Source organism: Echinococcus granulosus (genome assembly GCF_000524195.1).
Source record: "Echinococcus granulosus chromosome Unknown EG_S00220, whole genome shotgun sequence".
Taxonomy (NCBI): domain Eukaryota; kingdom Metazoa; phylum Platyhelminthes; class Cestoda; order Cyclophyllidea; family Taeniidae; genus Echinococcus; species Echinococcus granulosus.
The window spans coordinates 12879-26078 of NW_020170600.1; the positions used below are offsets into that span (position 1 = coordinate 12879).

The 13200-nt window shown below is 41.6% G+C and overlaps 1 protein-coding gene across 1 annotated transcript in view; it reads right to left on the reverse strand. All coding sequences in view use genetic code 11, as the record gives it.

The window, feature by feature from the left end:
* Window positions 1–1541: 1541 nt before the first annotated feature.
* The window catches only part of EGR_10439 (hypothetical protein), a gene marked incomplete at both ends in the record, with an annotated part of 24637 nt that continues 12978 nt past the window's right edge, over window positions 1542–13200 (reverse strand). Inside the window, 11 exons of the mRNA XM_024499688.1 lie at window positions 1542–1745; window positions 2448–2648; window positions 4046–4238; window positions 7479–7528; window positions 8536–8589; window positions 9618–9714; window positions 9773–9805; window positions 10010–10065; window positions 10993–11112; window positions 11167–11255; window positions 12943–13032. Of these exons, the coding sequence (XP_024345895.1) occupies window positions 1542–1745; window positions 2448–2648; window positions 4046–4238; window positions 7479–7528; window positions 8536–8589; window positions 9618–9714; window positions 9773–9805; window positions 10010–10065; window positions 10993–11112; window positions 11167–11255; window positions 12943–13032 (1187 nt within the window). The remainder of the gene's footprint in view (window positions 1746–2447; window positions 2649–4045; window positions 4239–7478; window positions 7529–8535; window positions 8590–9617; window positions 9715–9772; window positions 9806–10009; window positions 10066–10992; window positions 11113–11166; window positions 11256–12942; window positions 13033–13200) is intronic.

Consider the following 13200-nt stretch of genomic DNA (forward strand, 5'->3'; position numbering starts at 1 on the left):
GCTGTGAATGTGTCTGAAGGAAGTGCTACATCTAACTTTAGCGCCTTCTTGCCATCATTGTTTGCCATTTTACCCGTTTCTAGATGTTTTTGACAAAACCCCACATAAGGGTAATTGTTTGGGCTCAGTGGGAGGACTCACACCTTTTGCTGGGATTAGGACTCCTTCACTGCCCTCACTGTCAGCTCGGGCGAGGAATGATTTCACCATCTTTACAGTTTTGACCTGAACTGATGAGGCAGCTCATAGCTCTTACCTCCACTGAAGCCTTGGACCTCGACTCAACGACAAGTGAGAAAATCTATTCTCCATTTTCGTCCATACTTCCGGCCTGAATTTATAAGCTGTGAATTGCGGCAGCTTCCAATTTGGCACCCACTTACCTACTTATAAGTGGTTAAATAAACTGCATCTGCGGCATTATTACCACCATTGTCATCACTCACTCCTTTCGACCTTTCACGTTGGCGGTGCCGGTGTGGAATTTACACATACCTCTGTAAGTTGCACTCATCTTCCCCTATTCTCGCATTTATACCCATTTCCTTTCCCTTGTTATTAAGAAGGCTTTCCTAACTCCATCGTTTTCCCTGTTAACAACCCCTTTGTTCTTTTCGCCTCCAGGAATATGATTCAATAATGATTTTCTTTAAGGCAAACTGGTGTTTGTGCTTATTACCAGAGCAGTGTCAAGTGAAATCTCACTTCATTGGCATTGGTGGCTTGAATGGGAGGAGGGGATACTAAAGGCATATGGATTTGATTTGCTCCCTCACCTGCTACTTTGAGGTCGGCATCGGAGTAGAGAGTAGACGCCGTATTAGCCTAGCATATTTTGATGTACAGTTAAACATATCCGGTGTCTTGCCAACGAACAAACGGCATGCAGTGAAAAATTTTTTGGGAGGGGAATTAACCCGGGAATGTTCCACGCGATGCTCTTTAGTCTCTGTAGTTTGTTCTTCATTTCAGCACAATGCCTTCTGGTATGTCTAATCTCTCTGCCTTTCCACTTATGATCGGTTTAACTCACTCCTTTTGCTTACTAGTGACGCGTCTTTAAAACAAGTCTGCTGTCACTGTTAGGGATGAAACATCGTGAGTTTGAAGGAGGTCAGTAATGTGTTGAAAGGTGGCGACTTACTTGAAGTTGATATTATGAGTCTGTAACCATACCCTTGATAATTGAGGTAAGGACAGGTTTTTGGCCCACGAAAGCTTTCCCACGTGAGTGTATTTTACTTGAAGTAAACAACACCTACAGTTTCCGACTTCATTGAGAGTGACATAGCAGAAGGCCAAATTGAGTGGTAGTAATAAAAGGTACACTCGGGGTTGAATGGAAACCTTTTTCGGGATTTTATTGACGATTTCGTTGACGTTGGAATGTGACTAGTCGTGTGGTTCATTCATGCAAAGTAGAAAAAACGAAAGTGTTTGATGAATTCTCTTCATTTTTCTACAGTCTCCACTCCTGCTGCCACCTTCGAAGGTCTTGCACTTCATCCTGTTTTCTCACCTTAAACAGGAAAAATGGTGCATTAACTCATGATGCATGGTTGTTTCGAAATTTCACATAACCAAGTCCAAGAGACAAGCACAACTTTGGAGGTAACAGCCAAGTTTTGCATTGGGGAAGTCAAATTTGGCTTTTGCAAGGCAATCGAAATAGGTTCGCGTGACTGCAAACATACAAGTTCATCACATATTTCACACCCATCGTGACAATTCGGAAAGCCAAAAAACTTCAGTAAACAAGTGCAAAATGAAAAGCGAAGCATGTGTTACCAGAGCAGATGATGGAAAGACCATAAGTACTTCCCATTATTAGTCAGGTACGACCACACACAACCACATTTGCAAAAAGATGACTACCGAATATCCTCACCAGTACTGTTTGTCGGTAGCCGCCTCTGTACGAGTCAAGTACCAACTGAGTGGAAATGATTTTCGAGGATGCGACTTCCAGTATTCAGCGACCCAATGAATATCTTCCAGGCTCTTTATAGCATCAATATGCTCCGGTTTTGCAGGATTATTTTAGTATAATTCAAGCGTTAGGTAGTCAGGGACATTAGAAGAGGAATGCGGTTTCTAAAACATCCAGCAATGCATTACGGCTAGCGTTGGATTTGATAAGCTCCACCCGTACGCATATGTAAAGCCCAGCACAGTGCCAAATTTCGGATTTCCACCTGCTTTTAATGTCGCTCTTTATTAAAATAATGGCATCAAACAGTTTTTACAAGTAGAATTGGAAGCCTGAATTAGCAACAGTAATGAATGTATGAATACCTACTTCAAACCCTACTCAACTACTCAGTCAATGCGTGTTATTTTTCGTGTTTGACTTCACCCACTGCTTACAACCCAATTTTTCAGGCGGAGATATTTTATTTAGTCTTCATAGGTAAGGAATGAATGCTTAGCCAAGTGAAAACACTTACCATAAGAACATCTTTGGCTACGACCTGAGTCAATAGGCAACGTAAAATTAGTTCAAGTGTTGTAAGCAAACGCAACTGAAAGTATTTGTAAGGCATAGTAAGTTCGACTGCTAAGTAAGATGAAAGGAATGATTTGCCGAGGCAGTCTTTAGGTAAATTTGTAGGAAAGCCATCAACAACTGAGGCGACATTAGCCGTGAACTACATGGTAGTTTTGTTACAGACCTCCTTACCGTACCTGCTTAAAGCTGTTGGCTATGTGAATTTGCAATACCTCCTCCATTTCCGAACTAGCTAAATAGATCCTGGGTAGATATAGCTGGGCAGTTCCGAGGTGGTAACAACGTATCAAGGAGGAGCAGACGCGAAACCCCTTCCCAAGGACCTGTGTTAAATCCCGTTCTGCCCTACACAAGTCTGCTGTTAGGACAGTGCTCCAACATCTATCGATGAAGGTGTATGATGGCCAGCACAATTTCCCATTGAATCCATTTCTCAAACTAAACGGAACTCCAGATCCAAGTAAATTTCCAGGAGGTCAAGTATCTGTAATGACGCCCTCTAATTTGATGACTGGCACGGCCGGATCGCGGGATTTTCTCTACAGCACCGACTATGTTGTGATGGCTGATACGGAAGGATGACCAAGGGGAACGCCGGGGACGACGCTCAAAAGAAGAGAGGGGCTACGTAATGCGACGGTCGTTAAACTTGCCATTTCGGTGAGGAGCCACTTTTGACTTGGCCTTTGCACCTCCCCGGATAGGCTGTCCTTCTGTCCATGGCAGTAGCACAAATACCTTCTCCGTGCGAATATAAAAATTCTGCTCGAGTGTCTTCTTTCGTCTTCATGGAAGCCTCGCGATGTTGCACAAATGATGCTCAACGGATGCACACACTTATGCGTTATATCCATCCACTTTGAGAGAGATTGCCAGAACCAACTAACCATCGCTCGCAGGCGGGATGCAAATAATGAATTGGAGGAGTGACAAGCCGGCAGAATGTTGTTGTGACTTGTCGGATTCGAATAATATGTTAGATATTCAGAAAGCAATCTCTGCATTGTAATGATTTGACATATGGACTGAGTCAGTAATTGGATACATGGATTTTCCATCACATGCAGATGGGTGTATAGCTGTCTCAAGATAATGCGAGTTTACGGAATACGATGGATAATATGCGCCGCCACACCACTCTTCCATGTAAACTTCATCTTATTTATTTTCTCACCACCTATCTCTGTCTCACCCGTCACCTCAGTCATCCGGTAAATAAAACTGGTGCCTACTAACCTGTCGTAAACTGGCCTTGGTGGGCTTTAAAGTACCGGAGCTGAAACGGAGCGATCACGAGACCACCTGCGGCTTGACCTTAAATCACAAATTCTCACACATAGGGTTGGGAACTAAGCGCAAATAATATAATATGAACTTGGCATCAGAGGGCGAGCCGATAATGACAAATTGTGTTAGTGGAACTTAGCAACTAGCAATTTTTAAATATATTTTCATGCTGCGGCATTCCGTTTCAGAGTTTCAAGGGACACAACGATTATTCTGGCGTTCTAGTCACCCAGGCTTTTAGTCTAGGACGAATGCACATAATTCCTGGAAGAATCCACTAGATTGTAGTTTTAAGATCAAATACTTAGGTGAATGTAATTTAAATATATCATCGAAATTATCTTTATCTTCCACTGCCAGATTTAGGTTTTTAGGTTGGGGGCAATGGCTAGATGAAGATATTTCATTATGTATAGTATTTAGTGAGATGTTTGCAAAATATCTGTGTTTTACGGGAGATCAGTGTCCGTTTTCTCTTTGTGATTCGACAAGTTTGAATTTTTGGAAGATGATGCATTGCTGGAAAGGAAATTTTACAAGCAGTAGGTGTTTGAGGTGGAATCTAATTTTATGTTTACTTTGGAGATCGACGGTGTCGTTTGTCTTCAGGGCTGAGGCGTCTAACTCGATGGAAACATGTGGCGGTGTCGTACAAAGTTGGCTTTTTCACTTGCTTGAGGTTGAATTTTTCTTCCTCCAAATCAGATAATCAGTAGACGATTGGATCTGAACAGCTTTCCTTTTCCTAACGTATGAGTGAGCATGGGAGGCTGCGACAAGTGTATATAAGCATGACAGCAAGACAGTGGAGACTACGCGAGCGTCTTTGGTTGGTCAGCAGTGCACTTGAAGCACGTTTCTGCTTAAAATGGGCCAGCAAGTAGGAAGATAACGAGAGCGGGACACGCAGAGCATCCGGAGATTTGCCATCAGTTGGACAGATCTAAATAGTCAAACAGAAAGGAATTACGCGATTTTGCCTACTTATAACACAGTTTACGACGTTGAAAGACCAAATGAAACATTTCTGTAGAGGTGGAAAATGCATGAATAGCCTACAAGACTGAAAACCAGTTGTTAATACATAGATATTTTCAAGGTTAACTTCTCCTTCCCTGAACCACTTTATTATTTAAATGGTTGAAGTACTGGCAGAGGGAATGCGCAAGGCAGATAATCTAATGCTTCCTTTCTATAATCCATCAGTCCTTACTCCCTTAATCAGGTTAGTCACTGGATCAGACGTACAACGTGCTTACGCATGTGTAGGTAGGCAATCAAACCTCTCGATCTGTATGTGCCTTACGACTTTGCGTACCTGTGTTTTTGGGGTGGTGGGAAATCCTTTCCCGTAACACCTTCGATCGCAATCTGGCCGATGTTGGCTAATTTACTGGGGTGAAAGTGTGAGGATGGAGGTTCCCCATCTAGTTGTGTGACCACTTTTACTTGTAAACGTGTGTGATTTGTTGAACCCTCGGTATGTGTCACTCGAACGAAGGCTAAAAATGCTAAGTGGGCTATGTTACGATCTACGCTGCTGGTTATATGGTGCAATTGGAAGGCACTGATACAGTGAAGTGAGCACTTTAGGGCTCGTTACCCCTTAGTTGGTGTTCTGCCTGACTAGCACTCAAAGTAGCCACAAGTGATGATGCCTCACTGTCCATTTGCGTGAAATAACAAACTAAATTGGCAGTTTTGAACGATTATTCCCTGAAATTACAAGAGCAGCGAGGTAACAACGCACTCGATCTCGCACGCTGTGCAAACGAGCAATCACTTCTGTGAAAAAGAAACGCATGACTTTTTCGGAAATCGGGGTGTTAGGGAGAGAAGCAGGAGGAAGGAAGTGGAAAACATCTCGGCTAAGGCTACCTAGACATTTGGAAGCAGGACAAAGAAGTGTAAGAGAATGGTGCAGTAAAATTGTGGGAGGATACTGTCCTAAGACCAAACAACTAAATAAAGTAACACAAGTATGCAGCAATTAGACATTCTTCATGTTCGCTGGTCAGTCATAACTCACCCAAGCACATGCATAATTTTAGCCTAAAAAGAGGCGTTGGATGGTAGAGAATCCCACGTCAAATGCTGTGCCGCTGCCAACATAATAAACTTTCCATTAGATTTTAATCTACCCCCATGTTTGTTCCATGTTTGTTCATTCCCATACTCTTCCACCTATGTTAAAACTCTTCGTACACTTGTCAAACCACAAGCCAAAGAGGTTCCTTAGCAAAATCTGTCGTGTCTATTAATTTTGATATCAATAATCACTTTGCTGGAGTACCACCGAGAAGGTTGCCATTGCCACTTATCATGAGAAAGTACAACTTTCTAAGTAGCAACAAATTGCACTACTTCACCCTCTTCCCTTATTGGTGGCAGTCTTCTTCCACATATACGCAAAGGAATTGGAGTAAACCCTTGCCCATCTACGCATTTTCATGAGGTTTCTCCCGAAAGTCGACGTGCTGAGGACTCATTTTGCCACAGCATTGTAGCTGGGATTGGCACGGCTTGCACGGGCCTATTGCAGTCTGCAGGCCATCAAATTCTATCCGCTGTGTATCAGTCAACTCAATGCTCCCCAAGCATGATTGCATCTCCTTCCACACCAATTGATACTGATGTTTGCAGAAAAAGCAAAAGACAGTGGTCATTCGAATGGAGAGCAATTTACGGTACTTGCAGGCATACGGTGTCCATTCTGTCTATGACACAGTTCATCCACAAATCACCACTAAGATGAGTGATGCTTTATTATAATTTCCATGTTTATGTCTAAATTAAATGTGTCTATCCACATTTTTAGGTTTTGTTTACAGCGTGGAAGGAATACGCCTCAGAGATGATTTAAAATGGACAGACACAGGTGGAATTTAAGGGATTGTCCTGTGTTTAAGAGTCGATTAACCTTATAATTCATATGTTTGTGACTAGTGATAAAGTTTGAGTCAACGCGGTTACACAATGTGATTGGAGGTTGGAATATGGGATACAGAAACAGAGACGTCTGCTGCTTGCAAGGCACCTACTGCAAATTGCATTATGGTGGTAAAAATTCAATTAAAATATAGCCGTCAACAACGGCCTTTGATTGACTTTGTCCTAAACAAACGTTATTTCAATATTACCAGCTAGCATAAACTTCAAAGCTATTTTCCCTTTTCCGACTCAACAAATATTTCCCAATATGCACCATTTGATCTCAGTTAGCAAAATATCGATAGAGTTAGTTCTCATTTCAACGTTTCTTTGAATATTAAATGCAAATCTGATTTTAATTTGTTTTCATTTATTTCATCGTTAAGCGTATATATACGCACACAAAAGGGCTGCTAAAAGCCTGACCACACCTATCCCGATTTCAGCTTCTCAGCCAACCAAACTGTTTTGCGCATGGCATCTGACAAATCTGCTCCTTCTGATTGGCCTGTGAGATTACGTGCGAGCCATGCTCCCCAGTACACCAATAGAGAGCCACGGCATCTTAATTTATCATTTTGACCAAGGCATTGTTGTAAAACCAGTCTTTTCAATGCTAACTGGGAATTTGAAAGCCTGGAGAGGGTAAGATTCATCGACGCTAAGACAGACCTTTACCTTAAGTATGGATTTCGGAATGAAACGAGGAACAGCTCTGATTTGCTGCAGTAATCCTCAAACTGATACTAACCTCGAAGCAGAGTAACTAATTATTAAAATTTGGTACCTAGAAGGAAAAACCTAAATTAAGAAATAAAAACTAAGTTGCTAGATCGAGTTGCTGTAAGGCGAAAGGTCAAAGTTGCAATTGCGGCATTTAAGGTAATATCTCATCAAATTAGAACTCTGCCTCCTGTGTTGTTACTTGTAAGATCTTTTGCTAGAATAGGTTTCTGGTCTCCTTAGCTTTAATAGACGACAAAGGTTAAAGACGAAATCAGACGGCAAAAATTGAAGAAGATAATTACAAATGTTTTCAGTTCTTGGGGCTTAATGATTCAATAATTACGGAGGCGATACGGACACTGGATAGCTGACAAAAGAGAAGCCTAATGCAGCCGTGTTGTGTTGATAATAGGTTTCAATAAACACCTTTGATTTTATGAGCTCTCTCTTCTAATGAGCGGGGATTTTCGACGTTGGGATGCCGCTTCATGGCGTGGGTGTTTGCTAACAGGACATATCCTAGGGAAGCTGTTAAAGTAGCAAAAGTCTACTAATTACCTCGACATTCATCAAGTAGTTTGATGAGCTCGTTCATTCAAATTTAGTAGTCATTGAGTGCTCATGCAAACAGTCAGCTCTCCTGCTCAAATCCGGTCCAGGCACATAGTCGGTGCCTCTGATGCACCAAGTGCATATCAATTTAGAATGATTTTCTTTTTGCAATTCGGATCCGTCTCCCACCTTGTGTTCATCTGTGTGATGGGGATGACGATGGTAATGAGGCCAAATATATAATGGATAAAGCCATGGAGGAAGGTTTGCTAGTCATTTTTGACAGTCATCAACCCTGACTCACTACCTGCTTTTCATTGAGTCACGGTCTGAATAGACTTGCGGATGCTAAAACATCGCTCCTTTGAGGCGATCAAAGTGAGGAGAATGCGCGGATGCTGTTCTCCTATTGGTTGTTTTAGGCACTGTACCCCTGTGTGCCTTTCACTTTCGTCTATCCTATGGCGTATGCCCCAACCTCCAGATGAATTATTTAATCCCTCAAGGAACCGGTCTCGTAGCCTTCATACTTTGTTCGCATCATAAAAATATGCAAAATTGCTATCGCTGACATACATATTTAGCTAAATTTTATCCACGGATGAACAAAAGTAAAAGTATTAGTGGAAAATAGCACATATTCATGGGTGATTTTTCCATCTTTTGATGTTATTCTTGGTTGAATGATTTACTTCTTTACTACTCACATCATCGTTATTACTGTAATCTAGAGTGCCTATTTGACAAAGCACTAGTTACCATGCCAAATCAGCATACTGTACCCTTTTGTTGGTGCTCTAGGTACTGAGGAGCATGGCTCATCACAGGCCAATCAGTAAGGGAAGTTATGCTTGATGCTATGCGCTAAAGTCATTCGATTGGATGAGGTGTTGGTGTTACCGCTAGTTTTGGTTCAACGGCAAGCCTTCAGTAGCATTTGCGCATGTGTGCAAATATGCTCAAAGTTAGAATAAATTTAAAACAATTTTGAATCTGCAAAAATGTTTGTTTCTAATATTTAAAAGGAAGTCAATGAATGGGAAATGGAACTAAGGCTTTGCCGATACTTGACTAGGTGTAATCAAGTTATGAATATGAAAGACTAATTTAGCTAGAACTGCAAAAAATGCTGTTAAAAATGCATACAGACCGATACAATTGGAATAATGTTCGCTGTGTGCGCAGGTTTTGCGTCCTGTGTGGTATTATATCCAGCTATCGTTGTAGAGCTACCAATTCACGCCTTATATATTCCCACACATGTCATCTTTGTAAACCACAAGAGAGCTTTTGGTGGTGCGTTAACTAAAGCAAAGTCGTTAAATATCGACCACTTTGCTTACGTCAAGCTTTGGTGGGCAATAAATCACAGTGGACCAGGAGATTTTCAGGCTGCTGAACTTCAAATTGTTGCATTCACCGTTTAATAGCCGATTCACGTGCTTGCATGTGCTGGACAATGGCCCCTCAGGTGCAATCCACTGTTTCGCATGCCCACTTGCTGACCTCCGAGGCCTCACAATAATCTATAACACACGATTTATTTTATGTTTCCAAATTCGTTGTTACATCAAAGTGGAGTTTGCCGCTGACTTTAAGGCATGATGCATACTTGGGGCAACATGAACTCTACACCACTCCCATTTATCATCTGTTTGTCGGTCTCCTGTGAGACTGCCAAGCGAATTGCCTTGAAATGATTGTTAAAGCTGCATTGGTAAATGTTTAAATTGCTAAGTGCTAGCCTTCTAGACAAAGCTCCATTACCTGGATCCTAAGGAGATGCGGTCAAATATTATCCTAGAACATTGAAACAAAGGAGTGTATGAGCCATCAAAAGACCTCTGATAGTAAGGTATATTGATGCAAATTTTGGCTGATATGTGATGGCATAGGGGTAGGAATGGACTACCTGAATGCAGATCAACTCTTTTCCTTCAAAACCCAAAACTTGTTATCCTCGGCTGCAGTAAAACTAAAACAAGTGTTTCAGCACTATCTTACCATTCAATGAAACTGGCAGCAGACGGAGCAGTGCGGAATTTCCCTCTTAATTGAAACTACTTTGAGCATGAAAGAATCATCTGTGTCATAGTTTATTTGTAGTCCTGCGTAAATGGCCAATCTTCTGATGTAAAACACCCATGGCCACCTGTCGAGGAAGACACTGGGGTGTGATACTTCCAGCGTGTTATAATTGCTCACTACGATGGTAGTCGTCACAATTTAAAGGTCCCAATTACATTCCACTAAACAATCATCCATTCCGCATGGCTCTTACCTGAATACATGCACATCCCTTGACTAAAGTCTCCTTGAAAGAGGTGTGAATTATTTTATTGAAGGGATTGCATTTTCAAAGAAATTAAGTGAAACGGATTGTGGCGACTGCGTAACATATCTTAAGGATCCCTCTCGAATTCTCAGGGAAGATCTCTTACACCCCATCAAAAAATATTTATTGCAGTCATTATAAATGCGACAAAAGATGATTCAGTTGATATGAATTGTCTCTTAAAATTACTTATGATCCTTGCTGAAACCAACAGCTCTCCAATGGCTGCTGCACCAACAAATTAGTTATTATAATACCTCTTGCGCAATCGGATGGAATGGGTCCGTTACTATGTGAGCTTCAAGAGACGTGAGAGTAGTTGAGATGGACCTCTTCATATTAGATGAAACAATGTAACCATCATTAACACTTTTATCCCAAGCTTACTCAAGACCACGACCATGTAGCCATGCACGTTTATCTTTTGCCTTGCACGCGAAAATGTCCTAAGATATTTGTCGAGGATTACTAATTCTGGCACAACTTCGATTCAGGATCAAACCTGAATCTCGTAGACAACCTAATACTTTTATCCGATTGGCTTAAATCTTCTAGGAACTTCTCCGAAAAGGCACTTAGAGAAAGGGGTATTGCGTTTACCACAATGCAAATTGTTGCATTTTGATTTTTGCCATATGTCATGACGATTTACAAATACATTTACACAAATGGAATAATGAGGTTGACAGGTGTTCCACTTTGGGATTTTATAAATGATAGTACATAAGGAAGGCAGTTTAAGAACTGATTTTACTACAGCTCTTAAAACGATCTAGGAAATCGCATGCACTATATTCATCGAAAATCAGTCATGTCCCTGGAATACATTTTGCAATAATTCATAATGTTTTTGAGAAACAGATATTTGAGGCAATAGTATAAGCCTTTGGTGTTCCACTGAGAACTTCATTATGTCTGAACAAGATATTTTTTAAGGTGATACCATATAGAGTGCCTGCTTTATAGCTCCAGACACAAGAGGTATAGGTGGCTTTGGTCATTCATCGACTCAGAACTAGTTCTCAAATCCCTACCTCAGTACCCCCTCAACAATCTAGTTCTCCTCATTCTAGTGCCTGACACGCTACCTAACTACCGTAGCCAGTATTCTCGCCTTCCTCTTCCAGTTCAAATGCAGTTCCATTCCATGATGCTATGGAATGTTTGCAGCTAACAAATGCTCTTTCATCTTCTCTGTCTCTGCATCCCTCCCTCTTACTCTTCCCTCATTCCTCTTTTGATACTTTTCGCCGTTGAGTAGACTCGACGGGACGTGGTAGACCCGGCACCCAACCAAGTTGGGGCTAGCTGAACGATGCATGCTCTTTTAGATGCTTGTCGACTCCTGGTGTGGCGCTGTTACCTTGGAGGCTGCCAAGGCTTTTCACATAGTCATATCCGCTTTCTTGGTGTGCTGGGTTGCTCGAAATGGAACAAAAGGCAGCTAGGGAAACAGATAACTTCATACTTTCTTGACTGTCTTTCAGATGGTTGCACGTGCAAATAGCAGCATTGTCAAAGAGAAACGTTCAAGTTAAACCAAGAAAGAGGGTGCAAGTTGGCTCTGCAGTTAGGGTTAATGCTTGCTGTGGATCAAGCCCTTCCAGCAACTCTTCATCAGGAAAAACCGAATTTGGTAGGGACTTTAGGCTGCTGTCTTTGAAGAATATACAGGCATCGACCAGATAGAGTAAAAGTTCGCCCAGAAGGACGAGCCTATCATGGTGGGTGAGGAGGAACCCGAAGGTGGAAAGCGTTGCTTAAACGAAGTTAAATATTTTACAGTGTGGTGTTTCTTGTTCAATATTATATTCAACTACGTGAGCCTTCTACAACTTTTCTGCCTACGTGTTTTGTGGAAAAGCTCTCGTTGCAGAAGCTGCTGGCCCTTCACCCAGCCAAAAACCATATAACATCTTCAAGGGTAATTCAATTTTAAGTTTAGCCTACGAATGAGGTTTGTTATGATTGGGTCCTATCTAACATGGGTAGCTCGTAAAAGAAAAGCCAAATTATACCTCGATAAAGAGGGCCAAGATATCTAAGCGTACTCCTTCCTCTAAAGTTTCCATGACCGATTTCAGCAAAAAATCGCCCCTTACTGACTGCAGTGGAACCTAATCAGACAAATGTGTGACAAGGGCAAACCACTTGTGATTTCCGAGACATTCTCAAAGATTACATGCAAGACCCCGCTTTGAGAACCCTACCCTATCGGTTGCCACAAACAGCAGCTTTTATCATAAACATCCCAAGTGGAGACGTGTTTTGGGCGCATTAGGCTGCAAAGTTTGCTACGCACTGACCTTATGTTTATAAACCGGTCATTAAACAAAGGAATCATGAATGTAATTCATAGGATAACTCAACTTAATAATGGTCGCATCCTCGATGAACTCCTAAGAGCTCATACAAAGAGACGAAGTTAATGAACTGAGCTGTCTTAGGCGCTTCACCATTTGCATGTTAACGACTTCCGTTAAAGCCAGATAGACCAGGATTCTATTTGGGCATTCGATCTTACAAGTAACAGCATAGAAGTTGGCAACTTAAGTTGAAGCAGTTTTGAACGGCGCAACCGTATCTATGACTTTTGCCTCACAGAAATTCGTCACTGTCCAGCAGCAAGTGTTAAGCATGCACATGGGAGGTATTTCATTAATTTGGTCTCCAGTTTCACAAGTACGTTTTCCTAGCTTAATTTTATATTAAAGTGTCTCTTAGGGAAGATTAATTTTTATTTTGGAAGTTAGTAGAACACATCGCTCCTGTTCCTTGACTCGTCGAAATACGTGCTTAAGGATGGCTTGGGTAAGGAAAATACCCAACATCTGTAGAATTGCCTTAAGAAATAAGTTTT